This window comes from Anser anser (assembly GCF_964211835.1).
Source record: "Anser anser genome assembly, chromosome: 2".
NCBI lineage: Eukaryota > Metazoa > Chordata > Aves > Anseriformes > Anatidae > Anser > Anser anser.
In genome coordinates this window covers 21,632,351-21,651,009 of record NC_139721.1, presented here as the reverse complement: position 1 = coordinate 21,651,009, position 18,659 = coordinate 21,632,351, and the positions used below count along the sequence as shown (strand labels likewise).

Sequence of the window (18,659 nt, the reverse complement as noted above, 5' to 3'; positions counted from 1 at the left end):
CTCGGCCGGCCCCGGTGTCCCCCCACAGCCCCGGGGCCGGCAGGGCTGCCCCTCCGTGCACAGGCCGGGCAGCTCCGCGGGGCGCTTCGGAGCAGGCACACGTGCTGGCCGAATGCAGGCACACGTTATGGACGGCTGCATTTTCAGCTAGAACAACTTTAGTTTGGGATTTTGGTTAGCAGAGATGACCGGAGCTGCTGGAGGCCCGGCCCCGTGGCTTGGGCCACCGTGGCCGTGATCCCAGAGCCGGGTGAAGGGCGATGGGATGGGAGAAGGCCCCGTGGCATCCATAGGCTTCTCCCCTCAGCTCTGAGTATGTGCAGAGGATACCTGTACGTGTACAACGCTTCCGTCTGTGTAGCTACACGTATTATTAACATACTGCCATCTGCAGTGACTGCTGCTCTCCCGCAATGAGCCCTCAAGGATTTAGCAAGCGCAACGTGGGTATTTGCTGACTCAAGGGCTCCACCAGGAGGAAAACCGGCCTGGATCACCCATCAGGCCTGCCATGAGGGGCTGAAAGGGAGACGCTCCCCTGCCAGGCTCCGGGAGGCTGGGGAGCCGCTGTGGGACACGCCGTTTAATAACATTCAAAGGCAAGTAGAAAAGCGTGGCAGAATTAGATCAGCGCAGTGTCAGCCTGCCAGGGGCTGGCTGCAGCTCTGGGTGTGCTGCCATGATCGTGACACCCTCATCTGCCACAAAAATCCCCCCGGCCCAGCAGCATGAGCTAGGGGCTGGCGAGGAAAGCTAAGGAAAAGCTTGCTAACTGCCCTGTCTTCACCCACTTTCTGTTCTTTCTCAGCAGGAGCTGGGACCAGTCGCTGACCTACTGAACTCCGCGGTCTGTTCGTGACCAGGGAGCAGGGCTGGGGGCACACCGGCAGCTTTTGTTAAGCACCCGTGGCTATTGCTGATCAATCCGTCCCCTTTCCTGCGACCCACGTTTCTCTGCTTGAAGGAAAATGAGGGGTTTTGGGTGTTAAAAACTGGGATCATCTTTCCTGGAGGTTTCTGAACAGCTGTGTCTCAATCCAGCTGTGAGGTCCCTCCGACCCAGACGCACGGTGCTTCAGCCACATCTCCGCCTCCAGCGCTGCAGACATTTACCCCAAACAAGCAAACAAGATTTCCCAGCCACTGAACAGGGCAATGGAGAACCCAAAGGACTCCCAGGAGACTTATTCTTAACCTAGAAAATTCCAGGAAAAAAGTAAAATAAAATGTGTCTGTTCCCTAGACTGCAAAGCCCATGCCCCGGAACAAGAAGCAGTAAGTTGAAAGCTCACCAAGTACGTGACAGCGTAAGGATAATATGCCACTTTCTCCCAGAAACCAAAAGCTATGAACACCAAGCTCCTCTGGCATGGCCTAATTTTATCATTTTAGACTTCACAATAAAGCACACAACTAACAGACAACCGCATGTTCCTCTCCACGTTCAAGTTTTATTGAAACTACAGAACTATTTTACACCCAAGCGGGGGGTAGACGGGGGAGTTATGACCACTTTGGTATCTCACGTACATTTAGAGAACCTGAGCACATAACAGTTTTGTATTTGAACAGTTTGTATACTCTCATCTTAATTCACAACACTCAAAACAAATGCTTTTTATTACTTTTAGTGACATAAAAACAGGTTCCACTCCTCCAACAACAGACCCACTTGCAGCATTTTGTCTGCCATGAACAGTATTTGCAAAAGGTGCTGGATTTTCTCTCCAGATTCCACAGTCCTCTTGTGGTTGTAGGACATTACGTAGTGACAACAACTCCAGCTTTTCTCTATATTCTCCACATCTCCCTCTACCCCTGCACGGACCTTATGGTAAATGATGCAGGTTCTGCTCAAGGAGTTTAAAAAAAAAGCTGTACTGTTTGCGTACTCACTCCGTACTCCATCAGTGCGATCAAACAAAAAGTCATTTTTGCTGCTTGTTTTCACAGCAGAGGCAATTGCTCACTAGGAACTATGTTAATGCAGTGAACCCATTTCGTGGAACTCCACTACTCAGGGCTATGGCAGGGAAATAACACTTGTAACCATCCCACCAGCAGTAACTGATGTCAGCTCAGCTCATGCCAAGCATATTGAAAGCAGCACGAGATGCTTATAACAGCAGGAAAGCCTTAAAAAGCTCTTGTACAAATCACTAAACATTATGGAAAAATGTTTGGGTTTAATAAAGCAGAACTCTTCGTCTAGCTCATGAACATGTACTTAATCTTTGGAAAAAAAAGAGCCTATCTATTTGTAGATAATCCACCTACAAGTCAGTACTATTCCTTACATCCCAAGTATCGCTGTAGTATATTAAGGTTTTCTTCAACTGCTCCATTCTCTGCATGTGGTATCAAAAAATTAAAGAAGTTTTTGGGCACACATCAAAAACCAAACAGCAGTCTTATGTGATGCTGCTAACCCATACTACTTCCAGATTTGTTTTTGAAAGGTTTAATACCTAACTCCAGAAGCTCTTCTGTGGCAATACTTTCCATGGTTCACATTAAACATGCAACTTGAAGTACCTCAGTGCATTACTGGTGCTTCCTCGCAGCTCAAGGAGCATGTCTGGAACACCTCAAGGCATAATCCCTTGGAATGATATGCCTTCGCACTCCCATCAATGCACAGGTGAAACTGAGAAGGGGAAAATATCAAATCACCCGGCACGATGGGGAGAAGACAGACAACACCCAGAGCTCTCCGTTCCGGCCACGCAGCCCAGCACAACTACAGACTGCTTAATAAGGCACTTGTTTAGAGAAGCAGGGAAAACCAGGCAGCACAAGCCAAACTACAGGATGTGGTTTCTTCTCCACTATTAACAGGCTTGCGTTTTCAAGGCCATTCAAGGTCCACTGACGTGCTTAGTAACAGCTGTAATATAAAGATCATATGTATGTGATTTAAACTCCTACTGACAGCCATCAGGTTTGCAAAAAGAGTAAAATCTGCTTCAGACAAAACCCAGGTTTTTGCAGAGATCAAACTGTATCCCTGGGTGTAATAAGATTTTATAGTTCGTACTTTATTCAACTAATGTCTTCTAGCATTCACTTACTACTACATCTGCAGCAGGATGAAAGTGAAGAGCTTTTACTCTCGATCAGATCTATAAACATGAAAAGAGAAACCACAAAAATAACTTACATCAACATATATACATAGAGTGATACCTCACCTGGTTTTCAGAGTAGAACACTGTAACGTAAGGTAAATATACAGCTTGCTTTCTTAAAATACTACTGAAGTCTTAAAAAAAGTAATAGTATCCAGGTCATCTTTAAAGACAGCAATTACAGCAGATGGATCAAGGGAATCTTAAAAAGGACATCCTTTTAAAAAGCCATATAAATTTTTTTAAAAAGGACCCCCTTTTTTCTTTTTTAATGACATAGAGCAAAAATTATTTACTCCTCCAACAAACAACATGAAAACCCAGGAAAAAATCCAAGTAGCCTCCAACTCCAACAGAGGAAATGGAGATAACTTCACAGCGGTAAGTGAGATGGGGAAACCGTTTGCCAAGGCATCAAAAATCTGCATCCAGAGTGAAAACGTTGTCCATTGTTTCTGCCATAACAGCAAAACGCTGATATTCCGAAACCCGCTTCTCAAAGAAATTTGTTTTTCCTTCCAGAGAAATATTCTCCATGAAATCAAAAGGATTTTCTGCATGAAAGACCTGGGGGAAGTAAACATTATTACACTGGTGATTCTGAAAGGGTAACAATGCTTAACAACAACAAGTGAAAGCCTTTCGAAGCAGATCATCCCTCCCTGTAATACGCTGCAGAATTTATGAGCACTTCTGTAAGCAATTTCAGTACTGTCACTCCACAGAAGTTTGGCGAAGTTAACCTGTGCAAGGTGCTTGTGAGCCTTCTAGGACTGCAGCACTTGAGCACAGCAGAAGCTTCCCATTACAAATCTGCAGAGCAGCTGGACAGAAACAATGGCCTAAATTGTTCTTGCTCTTTTAAATAGGGAAGCACATATATTAATGTTGTGGTTTCGGCTGTCACTCAATGAAAGTGCAAGTTCTAAGAAAGTGCTCTGTGCCGACAGCTTTCCTGGGCTGTTCTAGCAGGGCAGCATTTCTGGCAATTTCTTCTCTTACCTTTGAGAACCCAAGCTCCATTAGTAACCGGTCTGCGACAAATTCAATGTATTGTTTCATCAGAGTGCAATTCATTCCAATCAGACCTACAGGTAATGCCTCTGTTAGAAACTCCTGGAAGTTAAAATACAGATGACATTTAGAGAAATGAAATTTAGGATGGGAAAAGGAAAGAAGACACCTGTGTTTCACAGCAACACAATTTGTGATATTCCAGGCTCCCCAGGCAGTTGTCTGAATAAATAACTTGCATCACTAAACTCAACAAGTGTCTTCTGTTTTCAGTAGTTGCTTGTATCTTCCTTTATTTTTAGCATGTTTTTCTGGAAAAGGTACAAGAATTTTTTATTACTGCCCTCTTCCATTTCCCCCCCATAAGATCCCAAGCTTCAGAAAATGCTCGAGCTCCAAGTTCAATAAAACCTACACACCATACTAGTGGGAGCAGGAATAGATCCAGAAATCTCCAGTTTTCCTTGGTTTGCAGCCATTACGGAACAACAAATCAGAGAGGATAGGGATATATGAGCACTGAACTCAGCCATGGACGTGTTTAGGCACTGATGCAGGACCTGTCAGTGTCGTAAGGCAATGCTGGGGCATTCATCATCATCACAGCAGTTAGATCACAACAGAAAAGAAAGGGTAAATTACAGTCCTGCCAAACGCTCAGCAATGCAGAAACCTGGAGATGGGTAGGACTTTCTGTGAAAGAACAGCAATTCTGAAAACACAGCACCAAGTTCAAACACGTGGCCAGAACAGACCTTGTGCTCTCACAGGGGACAAACAGGTCTGTGCATGAGCAGGGAGAGACAAACATCCTGAAAGGACAGAGGTAAACAAACTCTTCTCTAAGAGAGAATCCTTTATTCTTTTTTTGTCATTAAGGAGGAAAGCAGCCTGCCAGCTTCAGCTTCTCACAGTTACTTGGCAACTGCATCAGAAAGTCTCTGCCTTTTCTTGTCACATTTAAGGAAGAGGGAAAGGATGGTGTAACGCATCAGGGATCCAAGCATTACATATGGAATTTCAGAAGTTAGAAGTTAGTTTGTTTATTTTTTGCACATACAGTTCCTCCCGTGCTGCTCCCCACGCTGTCCTAGCCAGGCTTACCTGTTCAATTTCAACAGCGTTAACGATGATCTCCCGGACCCTCTCTTCTGACGGTCTGTTCACTAAATAATGGAACATTAGACAAGCAAAATCACAGTGTAGGCCCTGAAATAACAGAGAACAACAACAAAAAGACAGTTTTTCCCTCCTTCACATAGTTTACTCTTACTTAGAGGCAGCCTCATTCAGGTTTAAGCTTCCTAGCCTCTTGCTTCTTGACAGTCTCAATGTTACTGCGTGTAGCTGACCCATAAGGGCACTTCTGGTTTACAGCACAGACACTAACATCTAAATCCAATACATGCAAAAGTTAACAATCAGCATACACCTTCCTCCAGTCCTCTCTGGTAATAGTTTGGGAGCCCCTCTACGGCTAAGGATTCTCTGCTAAGCCCTGCTCGGTTCCTGCCTCTCACCAGAGATGCTTTTGCAGAAAGACTCCTACACATCAGGACCTGCAAAAGTATGGCAGTCGGTTTAAACCATTTATCTGTTCTCTACTTCGAGATACCTGTACAGAAATAATTATTTTAAGTTTTTAGTAGCTTCCCTTGCTTCTCCTTACAGCATTTTCAATAAAGTAGATTCGGATTAGAGTCATCACATCCAAGATTAACAAATCGTCTCCCCACACAACATGCAGTTAGTGTGAAGGATTTGCTACCACAACATCCACAGATTTGTGGTATTTAAGGTTACTGTGCCTCAATTCAATCCGCCGGGCACAAGCCTTTATGTTTCACCCAGCCATCCTGCACAGGGCCCAACGAATTGCAGTCACTCCAAAGGAGCACTGGGGTACCCTGCCTCTCCCCCTGAGAGCACGGTGCTGAAAACATGGGCACCGTGAGGGTACACTCAAAGTGAGACCCAGTCAGAGTGACTTGGCAGGCTACGGGCAACAGAACCCGGTGCTACCATTAACAAGGGCAAAAACAAAGCCAAGAAGCAAAAACTTTTTCGGTAAGGCTGTGAAACCCTTATGCTTCAGGTCATGGAAGAGCCCTGAAGCACTGTAATTCGGGAAATACTCCCCTGCTAGGGACAGCACTAGCTGCTAGCTGCAGGGCCTCCCAGGGCATCATCCAGGGCAGCATCACCAGCGGGATGCAAAAGGTGACTGGCTTCAGCACGCTCTGCTTCCAGCAGCTTGGCACCTCTAAGAATCAGAGATGCAGCAGCTCAGAGAGCCTGGGAACAGAGCCCGCAGCTCAAAAACCACACTGAGCATTAACCATTTATCTGTTCAGGTGTACAGCTCATGCTGTGGTTTTCCAGTGTAGATTCTTTCACTGCCACTTCTTTTGTAACAGCATTTCCTGTTTTTTGATGCAGGTGTTGTGTGCACCCTGCCTTACTCTTCACAAGTAACAGCTATGCAGGTGGAAATGTGCCAGTGAAGCCCCAAAACCCCTACATCTTTCTGTGCCCAACACTGCAGAGAAGTACAGTTACACTGCCGTAAAGGGGAACATACATCCCATCCATCTGCAAGTCACCTTTCTAAGAAGTACATCCTCTTCTGAATGGATCGGCTCGTGATGACTCACGGAAACAGAAGACACAAGGAGATCAGGGCTGAAGAATTGTTTGGTTGTTGTTTTTTTTTTTACCAGTCATAGCATTTCTCCAACAAATGCCTTTTAAATTAAAGGCATCTCACAAGATGCCTCCTTTCAAATGAGCTTATCTAAGCCATTGAGTTTACTTCCATTACGGTAGAGGTCTTTATTCTTTTAGACCACCTGTGATAAGTTCGACCATTAGCATGTTTATACTGTAAATAAAACTGCTCTTGCAGCTTTTTCAGTGCTGACGCTGCCCTGTTGTGCAGGGCCTTGCAGGCAGCCCTCAGCCACAAGGAACTGCTGCCAACTGGCAGACAGCAGTCCAGGAAGCAGTGAAAAGAAAGGGCACTTGTGGGGACACGACCTGCCACGTTCAGCGTGCTGACAGCCCTCAGACACATCGCATTTTCAGCTAAAGAGCACTCCCATCGGATGCAGACCCGTAGCTGCTCCCTTCCAGAAGACCCTAGCCCTGTGAAGTACCACAGGCAGATGGAGGGGAACAATTGCTGCTGTTTCTGCAGCAGCCCATCCACAGCTGGCCAGATGATGGGTGCAGGTGGCTGGCTGCAAGCCCTGGTACCTGTAACTATGGGGAGAGATGGGGAGTGGGACAAGGAGGCCGCTTGAACCTGACTGAAGCAGTTACACCAGAGAAAAGCTCAGAGCTGCATGCTACCTAGGTCCTTGCCCAGCAGGCGCACGCTTGCAGGCCGTGCAATTCCACGCCAGTGCTTGGGCAGCCTCCCTTCATGGCACGGGAAAAGAGGTGAGGAAACAAACATCCCCTTCCCTTGATCCATATTTCTGGTCACGTTATGAACCGGGGTATTGCTGCTCTTTCCTTTAAAAGCAGGTATTTCTGCTGAGGGACATAGCAGCACCTTGGCTTTAAGTTCGTTAGTAACTCATATCCCAGCTATGCTTCTTTCCCCTTTTTAAACATATGCTGGGAATAGCCTGATCCTTCACAGGCATCCCAACTTCCTGGTCTGTGCAGTTCCTTTATCAGGCTGTAGAAAGAACTGGCTATCAGAGAACACACTCAGACTTCTGCCACCTCCTTACCCTCCTGCAGTGCCGGCATTACAAGGGCTCTGTCACACCCAGAATTGCATCCCCTACTCGCTGCTGGATTCTCTTTTGGACTGGTTCCTGCCCAACCACTGCCTCTGCCCCCACTCACCTGCTGTGTCCCCTTTCTGCTCTTCGGCTTCCTTCCGCACCTACCTGCCACCACAGATGTGACCTGCTCTAGCGAAAGTATGGGACCTTTAGGAATAAAGTTCTGCCCTTCCCCATGAGACTCGCTTTCCTTCCCAGCCAGCATGTAGGATGTGACACGTTACCTCATCTCTGCTGATGAGTTCATTGGAGAAAGTCAGTCCAGGCATCAGGCCCCTCTTCTTCAGCCAAAATATAGCAGCGAACGAGCCCGAGAAGAAGATGCCTTCGACTGCAGCAAAGGCAACAACTCTCTCACCTGTTTAACACAACACATTTTCAGTTAGACATGAAAGGGCGCGCTGCCAGTCAGCAGGAGCAGCATGTGCATCAGCCCGATGCTGGAGGGGAGGTATCCGCACTGCAGCACCAGGTGCTGTGCCCGACCACATCCTTCAGCAGACCCCGAGGCACAGAGGTCAACACTCGCAACGGCACGGAACCACAGGCAAGCCCAGCAGAACAGAAGAACCTGAGCATGCACTGAAACTGCCACAAAAAACTCAGAAGGGAAGGAACAAAAGTGGCCAGAGTGGCCAAAGATACTACTACTGCTTTGTCTCTTTCTCCTAAGAGGCAGGGCAATGGCTGTGTAACTAACATACGGAACTGGGAGAAGCCTGTCTCCCATAAAATAAACGAACAGAAAACCCTGCACCCAGTCACAAACAACTACCTGTATCCCACCTTTCGTCCAAGGAAATCACAGCATTACAGGTCCAAGGAAATCACAGCATTACAGGTCCCAGTTCTCCCTGTTCTCTACAGCAATGTGTTTCTTCAGACTACGAGACCACCTGACTGCTTGCTGAAGACGTCACTGCATGTACCCCATTTTAAACACCTCCAAAAGTTCCCCGAGTGTATTCCAACATTAAGAGGTTTTGCATTAAATGCTGGTGCCTTTTCCCAGTGAGAACTGCGTAGATTTTTGTTTAAAATAATAATAATCCCCAAAATTCCAGAGGTCGCACTTCCTCAAGCAAGATGCAAATGCCATCTGCTGGCTTATCTGAAGAAATTCACGTTAGGAGAAAAACATGAAGAGCAACACGTAAAAGTACCGCAGAAGCTACTAAGGAAAGAATTTATATGACAACACTAAAAACCTCCTAAGTTAGTTCCACCCAGGAGGGGAGGAAGACTGGTCATACAATTTAACCAAGCACAATACCGAACACCAATGTTTTTTACCACATTCCACCTGACTAACAATCACATAAATGAGTTATGCTGAAACAAAATCTCCTGTCAGCAGCACCACGTAATGTTTGCACAGGCTGGGAGGCCAAGAGTCCGCCGAACAAACACAGCAGCTGAGCCCTTGGCGTAAGAAAGCAGCCGAAGCTACGAAGACCCTGCTGAAAGGCCAGTCTGGAAGGAAACACTAAGTAAGCATGCTGCTTTAACATAATGTATCTCATAATGCATAATTTTAAGGCCTGGGCTTGCAGAATGTTTTACATTTGGATAATTTTCTCAGTAAGATGGAAAATACAGAAGAGTAGAAACATCCTTTAAAAAAAATAGTATAGGATGCATAAAGTTTGGAGGGAAGGACAAAAAAAAAGAAAGAAAAGGACAGACACTGCTTTTTCAGTTAGGAAACCTGATTCCCTGAAGAGGATGTTTCTGTTAGAAAATTCACCAGAGTCTGCCTATTATTCATTGCAGCTACAGCGGTCCCTTAGGGCCAACACTGTAAGCTGAAGGCAGAACACTGGAAAGGATATCCTCCGACCATGCTGAGGGAAGCTTAACCAGCTCTGAGGTGAGATACAGTAGCTGGAAGCCTGGTCACAACAGCAAGCCAGAAATGCTAGACAGAGATGATTCTTGAATCTTTTTTTGCCCAGACTCGGTTACCATGTTGGAAAAAAGGCTAACATCACACACAAATTTGTGTACATGAACATGCACGCAAAAAAAGCCTGGACTTGCAAGGCTTCAGCTGTCCATTTCTGAACACTGGAGGACAAAATGGGAACCAACTGGAAGAGACTATCGAAAGTCCTAGAAAACAAGACCCACCAGCAAAACCTGAAGAAGCCAGGGTTGTCTGGCATGAAGAAAACAGAAAGAGAAACCCACACGCGCTTTTCATAGTGTGATTCCAGCGGGCACTGCCATTAATGTATTGTTCTATCTGAAGATGAAAACATAAATGCTCACCCAAAGCTAATTCTAGCTCTTTAGTCAAACCACAGCCACTACGCCATCTGTGGAGCATTTCATTTCGCATTTCAGGGGTGCAGCTCATTTCCGTACGATTAGTTTGTGCCATACAACAGAAACAAGTTCTTAAGAAGATACAAACCAAAAGTGGATTCTCTGTCTTCAGCCCACTTCAGAGCCCAGTCTGCCTTCTTCTTGACACAAGGCATTGTTTCAATAGCATTAAATAAGAAATCCCTGTAGAAGAAAACAAAAAAAAAACATCAGAATAATTATGCGAAGAAGGGATTTATGTAAATCTCTCCTGGTTGTCTCCACCAGGCCGTAGAACCCACTGTGCTAGGCTCTGAACTGACCCAAGTAAGAATTCCTACCCCGAAGGGCTGACCATCTCTGGGAACCAGAGCGCGGGGAGGCAGATGTGCAGAAAATGGCGTAGCCAAGGCCTCAGAGGAGGTGAGCTGCAGAGATGGAAGCGCACTCAGACTTCCTACCCCTGGGTGTCCGTCCACTGCACCACGCTGGCTCTCAGATTTCAAGCCAGATGGCAGCCAGTTCCTCCGCAAGGAGATACAGCTCATCTCTCCCGACACCACAGAAGGAACCGGACAACTGCCACCAGCGCAGGCTCTGTCCCCATGCTGAAAACCTGAAGGAAAACCTTGCAGCCCTCCCGCTAGCCCTGTGCTGTGGGGTTGCAGGACACTGTTGCACCACACGGGATGCCACGGTGGGAAACCAAGCCCTGCCCGACCATCACCACGGTGGAATCTCTGAGGGAAAATACTTCTTTTCTAGAGTATTTTCATTCAGAGTAGGCAGACCTCCAGATAACAAAGGTGATGAAGCTCTCCAAAAAAGACTTATTTACTTTAAAAATAAGTAGCTCAAGTAGCACTGACAATAAACAAGCCAAAAATACATTGATTAGCATAGGGCACAAACACCAGTTGGATCAGCAGCACTAGATTTCCAGAGGCATATCCTTTGCTGATGCAATAGCAAGCACCACAGGAGCACAGGAACTACAGGGAGCCTGTCTGATGCTTAACGACGTTCCACACAGGCCGTACCTCTTGCAGTCACAACTTCACAAAAATATTAACCAGCCTTCTGAGCACTCCCATGGCAGTTCCTTGACTGATAATACTTCCCTCCATTTTGGGGGCCAGGAGTGCAGGCTTGGAAAGCTTTAAGCAATCCCCTAGTAAGTCAGGGTGAAACAGAAGGCAGCTGCTGCTGCCCAACCACGGTGCCACTGGGCTAGAGAAAAGATTTCCCAGGGGTTGGTAGCACATTCAGAGGCTTACCTTTTCTCAGGGTCTTTGATGTAAGTGTCTATAAGCAAGCTGTACATCTCCGAGTGAACGTTCTCAATGAGAATCTGAAAGCCATAGAAACAGCGAGCTTCTGGGATCTGCACCTCCTGGCTAAAGCGTGCCACCTACCAACACCAAAAAGCATGACAGTGAGCACAGTAAAACCAGTCACATGCGACAGTTCTTTAAGCCCACTAGGAGAGACAATAAATCTCTACCACGCCGAAAGGATGGGAGCAATTCAGCCCTACTTTATGAACAGGTATGTCAATAGGATAGGTGTGGTGCTGAAGCAAATAGAGAAAGCTAGCTGGAAGTAAACACATCTGCTCTGCTCGTCGTGCAGACAACAGCAGTGAAGCGTGGTGGCACACACACACAGGAAGGAAAGAGCAAAATACCGCAGTAGTGAAAACCTCACACTGAACGAAGCCTCACTTTCTGTTCATCGTTAAAAAAATAAACAGTATGATGTAAGACGTGTTTTGGAGCAACATGATTTGGAGTCCTGCTGACAGCAGTTGATCAAACATAACTCAGACAGCTCTCCCAGCAAAACCAGCTGCTTATTTCCCTTGGCAAAGGTGAGGTGATGGGAAGTAAATATACGCATTAACATGAGAAAAAAGGAAAAGGCAATAGCTAATAAAATGAGTCAGTATTCAAGCTGTAAAGCTTTCTCACCAGGTTTTCGTTTACAATTCCATCGCTGGCTGCAAAAAAGGCCAGAACGTGAGAGATAAAGTATTTTTCATCTGCTTTTAGCTTGTTCCAGTGAGGAAGGTCCTTTGATAAATCAACCTAATAAAGGAAAAAAAAAAAAAGCACATTATCACCATTTTGTGCTTGTTATTCTGTAAGAACAAAAGCAGCCTAGACAAACGTTTGAGGCAGAGCTTTGGCATTGGCTTTGAAATCTCTGCACACGGAGAATTTAAATATGTGTGAACACAAAGCACAGTGGATGTACTGCAGTACTGCTGTCTCCCTCTGCAACGCTAACACCCTGTGTTTGCTTTGCAGTGTACACTTTTGTAACGTGAAATAAAAATAGTATCTATTGAATTATAAATAAATCAGATTTCAAGAAGCATCGGTATCTTAACGGCACGAGTATGAACACATTAATAAGAAGAGCTCACTCTGAGACATTTATAAACTCTACTAGAAATAAATGCTGGTGTTGAAAGAAACCTAGACCCGGGGATGCCAAAAGATGCACTGAGGGCACTTTTGCCTTTGACAGGTGTTCAGCCTCCATCCTGCCCGAGAACAGCATTGGGCAAATGCCAGGCAACTGCTCCCACCTGTCACACTTCGCCCTAGCCACGGTAGAAAACCACAAGAGATCCTTTGCACTGGCCTTTTTTCTTTGTTTGTTTGTTTTGAGGGATTTCTGAAACACAGCAGCTGTTAAGTAGGGCCAGATGTGAAAACTACAACGAGGCTAAAAAAACTTTTGTACGTGTATGTGTGTCTGCGTTATTTACATACAAATAGATGTGTGTGCTCATGCATAAACGCACGCGCATACAAACCGATTTTACAACTTTCCAACTCATTTGGAAATGTGCTGACAGATGGTAGGACAGCGGAAGAAGGAACCAGTGATGTGGTAAAAGAGCAAGGCTCATCAGGCAGGAGTCTGAGTGCTTTGTAACTATTTAAATCAACCTTTTTTGACACAGGGCAGCTTACCTCCCCAGCAGGTGATGGAATAACACTTGTAAAGACAGCTACTCGCTGCCATCCCAGGATGCTTTCTGGTCTATTTAGAGTCCGTCACCGCTCAGCAATTGCAGACCACTGCTCACAAATGAGCAAAGACTGCAGAAGCTCTGCGTTGGAACAAGCTGGTCACCTGGCAGGTAATTTCCCTAGATCCATGCAAATTCAGAAACCTCCATTGCTGCAAGTGTAGCGAGCTGAGTACGGCTCAGGCCTGGCCAACCAGCCACCTCAGGGAAAATGAGACGGCCTGACTCCCAGTTTGCATCGTAACATGGTGACAAGCATCTAACCGGGGTGCTCAGGAGTAAATTATATGCATTTTTAGCAAGTTTCCCTGATTGTCACCATCTTTCTGGAAAACAGGTGCCTGGTATTAAGGAGCAGCATTCTCATGAAATTGCTCAGAACATTTTTCAAGGGCAAGGAGGTAGCTTCAGGTACAGAGACCACAGCAGGGTAAGAGCCACCTGACAGAGATTCCCCCTACAACCAGGGAAGTGCCCCAGGACACAATTCCACCTCGTCCTAAACCAAACACCTAAGAGAGGTCAGCTGAATCACCTGACGGAAGCAGCTTTCTTTCCACTGTCCACAAAGGGAGTCCTGCTCTGCTGCAGGGACCTGACAATACATAAAATTAACTGCAACCCACACAAAACACAAGCCAGCAGCAGGGCTAGGAATGAAAATCCAGAACCACGAATATTGTGCAAACCCACTGCCCCAGAGCTCACCTCCTCCGCCGTCCAAAAGGAGGCCTGGGCCTGTTTGTACATTTTCCATATGTCCGGGTACTGGATGGGGAAGATGACGAAGCGGCGGGGGTTTTTTCTGAGAAGAGGCTCCTCGTGAGGTTTCAAGCCGTTTTCAACAGCACTCGAAGAGCTCTGAGGATAAAGCACAGTCTTGGTTAAGGCTGCCCTTACGGACTCCCTGCTTTCCGCTGCGCCCCAAAGATACAGCTCGAAACCGCCCGTATCGCGCGCTCACCTGTCCCCCAGGGGTGGCCACATCACCCTCGCCTGGTTTACTCTCCCCTCCGCCCTCCATCCGTGCCCCTGCTCGGGCTGCCTTGCCGCCCGGCTCTGCCCTGCTCCGCTCACGCTAGCTGTCCTCCCGCCAGCCGCACCGGTGCCAGGAAGCGTCTGGCACCTGAGTGCAAAAGAAAAGGGCTCTCCGTGGTGCCAGGAGGAAATCACGGCTGCACCCGCACCGCCGTCGAACAAAGAGAGCGCGCTGCCTGCCCGCTCCTCAGCGCCCGCCTCCACGGCCACCTCGGCTGGGTCCCTTCGCATCGCCAGCCTCGCGGACATCCTTCTTACAGACCGCTCTTTCAGAGCCTCCAGCTGGGGGACACCAGCTCCCTGCCCGACGTGCCACCCAGCACCTGCTGGAGACGAGCCGTCACCAAGAGCTGTGAGGACGGACGGCGTGCTGCAGCCTCCCCAGGAGCCGCTGGCTCACGGTTATCCCGGGGTTAGCCGGCAGGACGCCTTCCTGGGGCGGTTCCGAGATCCTCCTGGCACTGCTGGGGAGGATAACTAACAGCAGGCACTACGTGAGGCTTTATAGTGCAGCAGGGAAGGGGAGCAAAATGTTTTTTTTTTTTTTTTTTTAAATCATTGCTTCTACCTTCCCTGGAGGTGCCAAAGTCCCTTCCCCACCCAGCCTGCACGTAACCACTCGCATGCTAAAAAGTAATCCTTTCCCTCCACCTGGAAAATAATAAAATGATTTATTTGGCTGTACCAGTGCTACCCACATTCAAAAACAAATCCACACACCCACTGCAAAGCAGATTCCAAAAGAAACCACATTAAGAAGCCCATTCTGCCTTAGCTTTACCAGCTTATTAGATTTTTAAATATTGTTTAATTATCCAAGACAAATTTCCAAGCACCACCTCGCAGTCTCTGCTGACTATCACAAGAGTGCAAGACCCTCCGCATCGCTCAGGAAGCAGAGATGGTTGCAGCAGCCGACCCGAAAGCGTCGCGGGGGGAGAACCGGGGCGCCGCAGGGGCCGCTCTGCGCCTCGGCGCGACGTCCTCAGGGCCGGCCCCACCGCCGGCGCTCCCACCTGCTGCTGCAACCGCCTGGCACCCTTGCAACAGGAAACACTGCGAGAGCCTCCCTTGCTAGCCCAATGATTTCCTGAGCAAAAACCTTCTGTGCTGCCCGGGGGCTGTCCCCACATACTTGTTTTAGACTAATAGGACGGACTAGCAGTTCCTAACCCTAGCCCTGATGCTCCCGAGCCGTTCAAAAACCAGCACGCAGGGCGCGTCATGTAGGAAGATAACCCGGAGAGCACTTCTGGTGTACAGAAGTGAAGGGGAGCACAGAAAGAGCAAGTGGAAGTTCCAGTGTGGCAGGAAAAGCGGAGGCTAGCAGAGAGGCAAGGAGTTCTGGTGACTTTCCCCACCGCCTCCAACAGCTGCCATCCACAGGCCGTAGATGGAGCGGTCAACGTGCCAGAAATACCGTCAAAACACGGTTCAGAGAGGGGTAACAGAAGAAGAAGAGTGAAGCAGCGTATCCAGCCTGGAGAGAACCAGCTGCAGGAAAGCAGAAGGATGGCTTCCAGCAGCCAAAGGCTCAGAGCGATGGCATGACCCTGCGAAGGACCACAGTGCAGAACTGGAAAGTGATACCAGTTTAAAAAATAATAATTTTTGAAAGAGTAAGAAAGAGTTATCCCACAAAGAATATACCATGCTGGCAGCTCCCTCCCAATCCACCTCCCGCACCACCTAAGCCCTGCTGGGGATGGAGAGGAGTTCTGCACACATGCTCCATCTCTGAGCTCACAGGCAGGCAACGCCTGGCTGTCACACAGTGCTGTCTCTCTCAGTTCTGTGTTTCACCCCTCCAGGTAAAAATTGTATCAGAGTAACACTTGCTTCCTAGCCAGCTTCGTAACTTGGTGCATTCCGTGGTACAACGCGGCTGGAAATTCATGGAAGATCCTCCTCTATTTCAGTTCCTGAGGTACAGCACGTGCTGATCACAGCCAGGGCTCCAGGGCAGCCGTCACCTTGCACCGCAGGAGCACGGCGCAGTCCTGGTCCTGCCTTCCTGGCCCGGGGAAACCAGCAGAGCTCACGGCGCTGGGGGAGGTAACATTCACAAGGTCTGTACACTTCTGCTTCCTTTCGGCATCCTGTTCTTTTCCTTCATCTCCAGCAGGTGTACGAAACACTCTGCACGTGCCGTAAGAACGAGGAGCATCCAGGCTCACAGTCAGAAGGCGCTGCTTGCTGCTCAGGTACCAAGAGCCAAGCACACAGCACAGGCAAGGCAGGAAGGTGCGGTCCCACCCCTGCTCAGGCAGGGTCAGCCACTGTACGCTGCTCAGGACCGTAGCCAGTCAGCATTTCACTATTTCCAACGATGGAGACTCCACAACCTCTCTGCATAACCTGTGCCAGTGTTTGATCACCTGAATAGCACAAAGTGTTTTCTTAGTGTGAAGACGGAAACCTGCTGTACTTCAGCTTGTGCCCGCTGCCTCGTGTCCTGTCACTAGCACCACTGAGAAGAGTCTGGCTCCGTCTCCTTTATTCTCTCCATGAAGCTGAACAGTCCCAGCCCCTCTTCGTGTGACAGAGACCCCAGTCTCTCAACCCTCAACTCTTCGTGTTGAGCGACCCCAGTCGCTCAACCATCAGCCCTTCGCTGGACAAACACCGGTATTTCATATTCCTGTTGTTCTGCAACTGCTAGAAACAAATGCTGCTGTTGAGGTCAATAAACCCAACAAAGAACTAAGACTGCCTAGTGGCACTGAAGTTCTTTACTTGAGTTTCAAATGCAGCAAACTAGGAAACAACTAATATTTATACACACATAAAATTCCTACCCTGCAGCAACAGTTGTTGGGCTCTGCGTGCAAATACCTCAGCTACGTGCTCTGCATCGCTTACAGCAAAGGATGAAAAATAAAAGCACTGGCAGGGCTGGCACTGCGATACGGCACAGGCCATGTCTGCAAAAACCCTCGGGATGTGTAAGGAAGGATGGATGTGAAAGGAAAGGATGTGAAAAGGAAGGATGTGAAAGGAAGGATGGATGTGTAAGGAAGGATGGATGAGTAAGGAAGGATGGATGAGTAAGGAAGGATGGATGTGTAAGGAAGGATGGATGTGTAAGGAAGGATGGATGTGTAAGGAAGGATGGATATGTAAGGAAGGATGGATGTGTAAGGAAGGATGGATATGTAAGGAAGGATGGGTGTGTAAGGAAGGATGGATATGTAAGGAAGGATGGATGTGTAAGGAAGGATGGGTGTGTAAGGAAGGATGACTTTTTCCACACCGCCATGTAGGTTGTGAGCTCCCAAAAGCTTCAGGCCAGCAGCTGAGGATTTGCTAGCAGTGAAACTGGGTTTCCCTGACCAGAAGATCCCCTGCACTCCAGGGAGAGACAACTTTGGCCTGAATGGTGGATGAGGAGTGCAGCACCCGCTGGTTCTGCTCGCCAGAAGGAAGAGCACAGGTCTGTTTGTCTCTGGCAAGCCAGTGCATGTCCATCTACGTTACGGCTACAACACGCCAATGTTTAAAGGGAAAACAGAAAAGTATTTTTCAGGTTTGTCCACAAACTCGAGTCCTGCTGAAACACAAAGATCGTGGGGGCTTCTCCACAGCAAACAGCCTTCGGCCCCGCACGCCTCGGGCCCGGCGCTGCTCTGAGGGCTCCGGGGGGCTCTCACCCCCTCCCGGCCCACGGGGGCGACGAGGAGAGGCCCCCGAGGCCCCCCCGGGGCCCTTCCTCCCACCGCGGGGTGCCCGAGGGAAGAGGACGACGCAGCGCGCCCGGCCCCGGGGCCCCACCGCCCGCCCGCGGCCCGGCCTTACCCGCTGCGGCCCGGCCGCCTCCCGCAGCGCCGCCGTGCCCCGGCTCTCCCCCATGGCCCCGCCGTGTGGGCCGCAGCGGCAGCTGACGGGAGGCCGGCCCTCCGCCGGGGCGGAGCACGGCTGGGGCACCGCCTCGCCTCGCCTCGCCTCGCCTCGGCCCGGCCCGGCCCCGCGGTGGGCCCGGGGAGAGGCCCCCGGGAGCGGGGAAAGGCACCGCGGCCCCGTTTGGGGCCGGAGGGAGGCGAGGCAGGGCCTGGCTGCCCGGCCCCGGGGCTGTGTCGTTAACAAAGAGCGGTCGCACAGACACACGGCACCTCTGGAAGCAGAGGGACAAATAAATAAATAAATAAATAAATAAATAAAAACAAAAAAAAAAACAAAGCTCCCGAGGCCGGAGCTGGCTGCAGGCCCACACCTGCGACACAAAAATAGAGGCAGAAACCTGAGGGAGGGAGATTGGGCAGGGCAGTGGCTGTTCTTGTTAAAAAATAAATAAATAAAATAGAGAAAATCCCAGCCAAGCTGCTGAGAGACGAT

At 48.7% G+C, this 18,659-nt stretch overlaps 1 protein-coding gene across 1 annotated transcript; it reads right to left on the bottom strand.

The window, feature by feature from the left end:
* Positions 1 to 1,431: 1,431 nt before the first annotated feature.
* On the bottom strand, positions 1,432 to 18,280 carry RRM2B (ribonucleotide reductase regulatory TP53 inducible subunit M2B). Its single transcript, XM_083824774.1, has 9 exons — positions 18,123 to 18,280; positions 13,998 to 14,150; positions 12,217 to 12,333; positions 11,524 to 11,657; positions 10,356 to 10,450; positions 8,164 to 8,297; positions 5,247 to 5,351; positions 4,131 to 4,244; positions 1,432 to 3,695 (listed from the first exon to the last, which is right to left on the bottom strand). The coding sequence occupies exons 1-9, from the start codon at positions 18,174 to 18,176 to the stop codon at positions 3,543 to 3,545; spliced, it is 1,059 nt and encodes a 352-aa protein (XP_083680900.1). The 5' UTR covers positions 18,177 to 18,280; the 3' UTR covers positions 1,432 to 3,542.
* Between the last annotated feature and the right edge of the window lie 379 nt (positions 18,281 to 18,659).

Excerpts from the sequence above, each read along its gene's own strand:
- RRM2B (XM_083824774.1), bottom strand. The coding sequence starts at position 18,176 with ATGGGGGAGAGCCGGGGCACGGCGGCGCTGCGGGAGGCGGCCGGGCCG. Across the intron at positions 10,451-11,523 it reads ATCAAAGACCCTGAGAAAAG|GGATTTCTTATTTAATGCTA; the intron begins GTAAGCCTCTGA and ends TTTCTTCTACAG. Across the intron at positions 8,298-10,355 it reads AGACAGAGAATCCACTTTTG|GTGAGAGAGTTGTTGCCTTT; the intron begins GTTTGTATCTTC and ends TGTGTTAAACAG.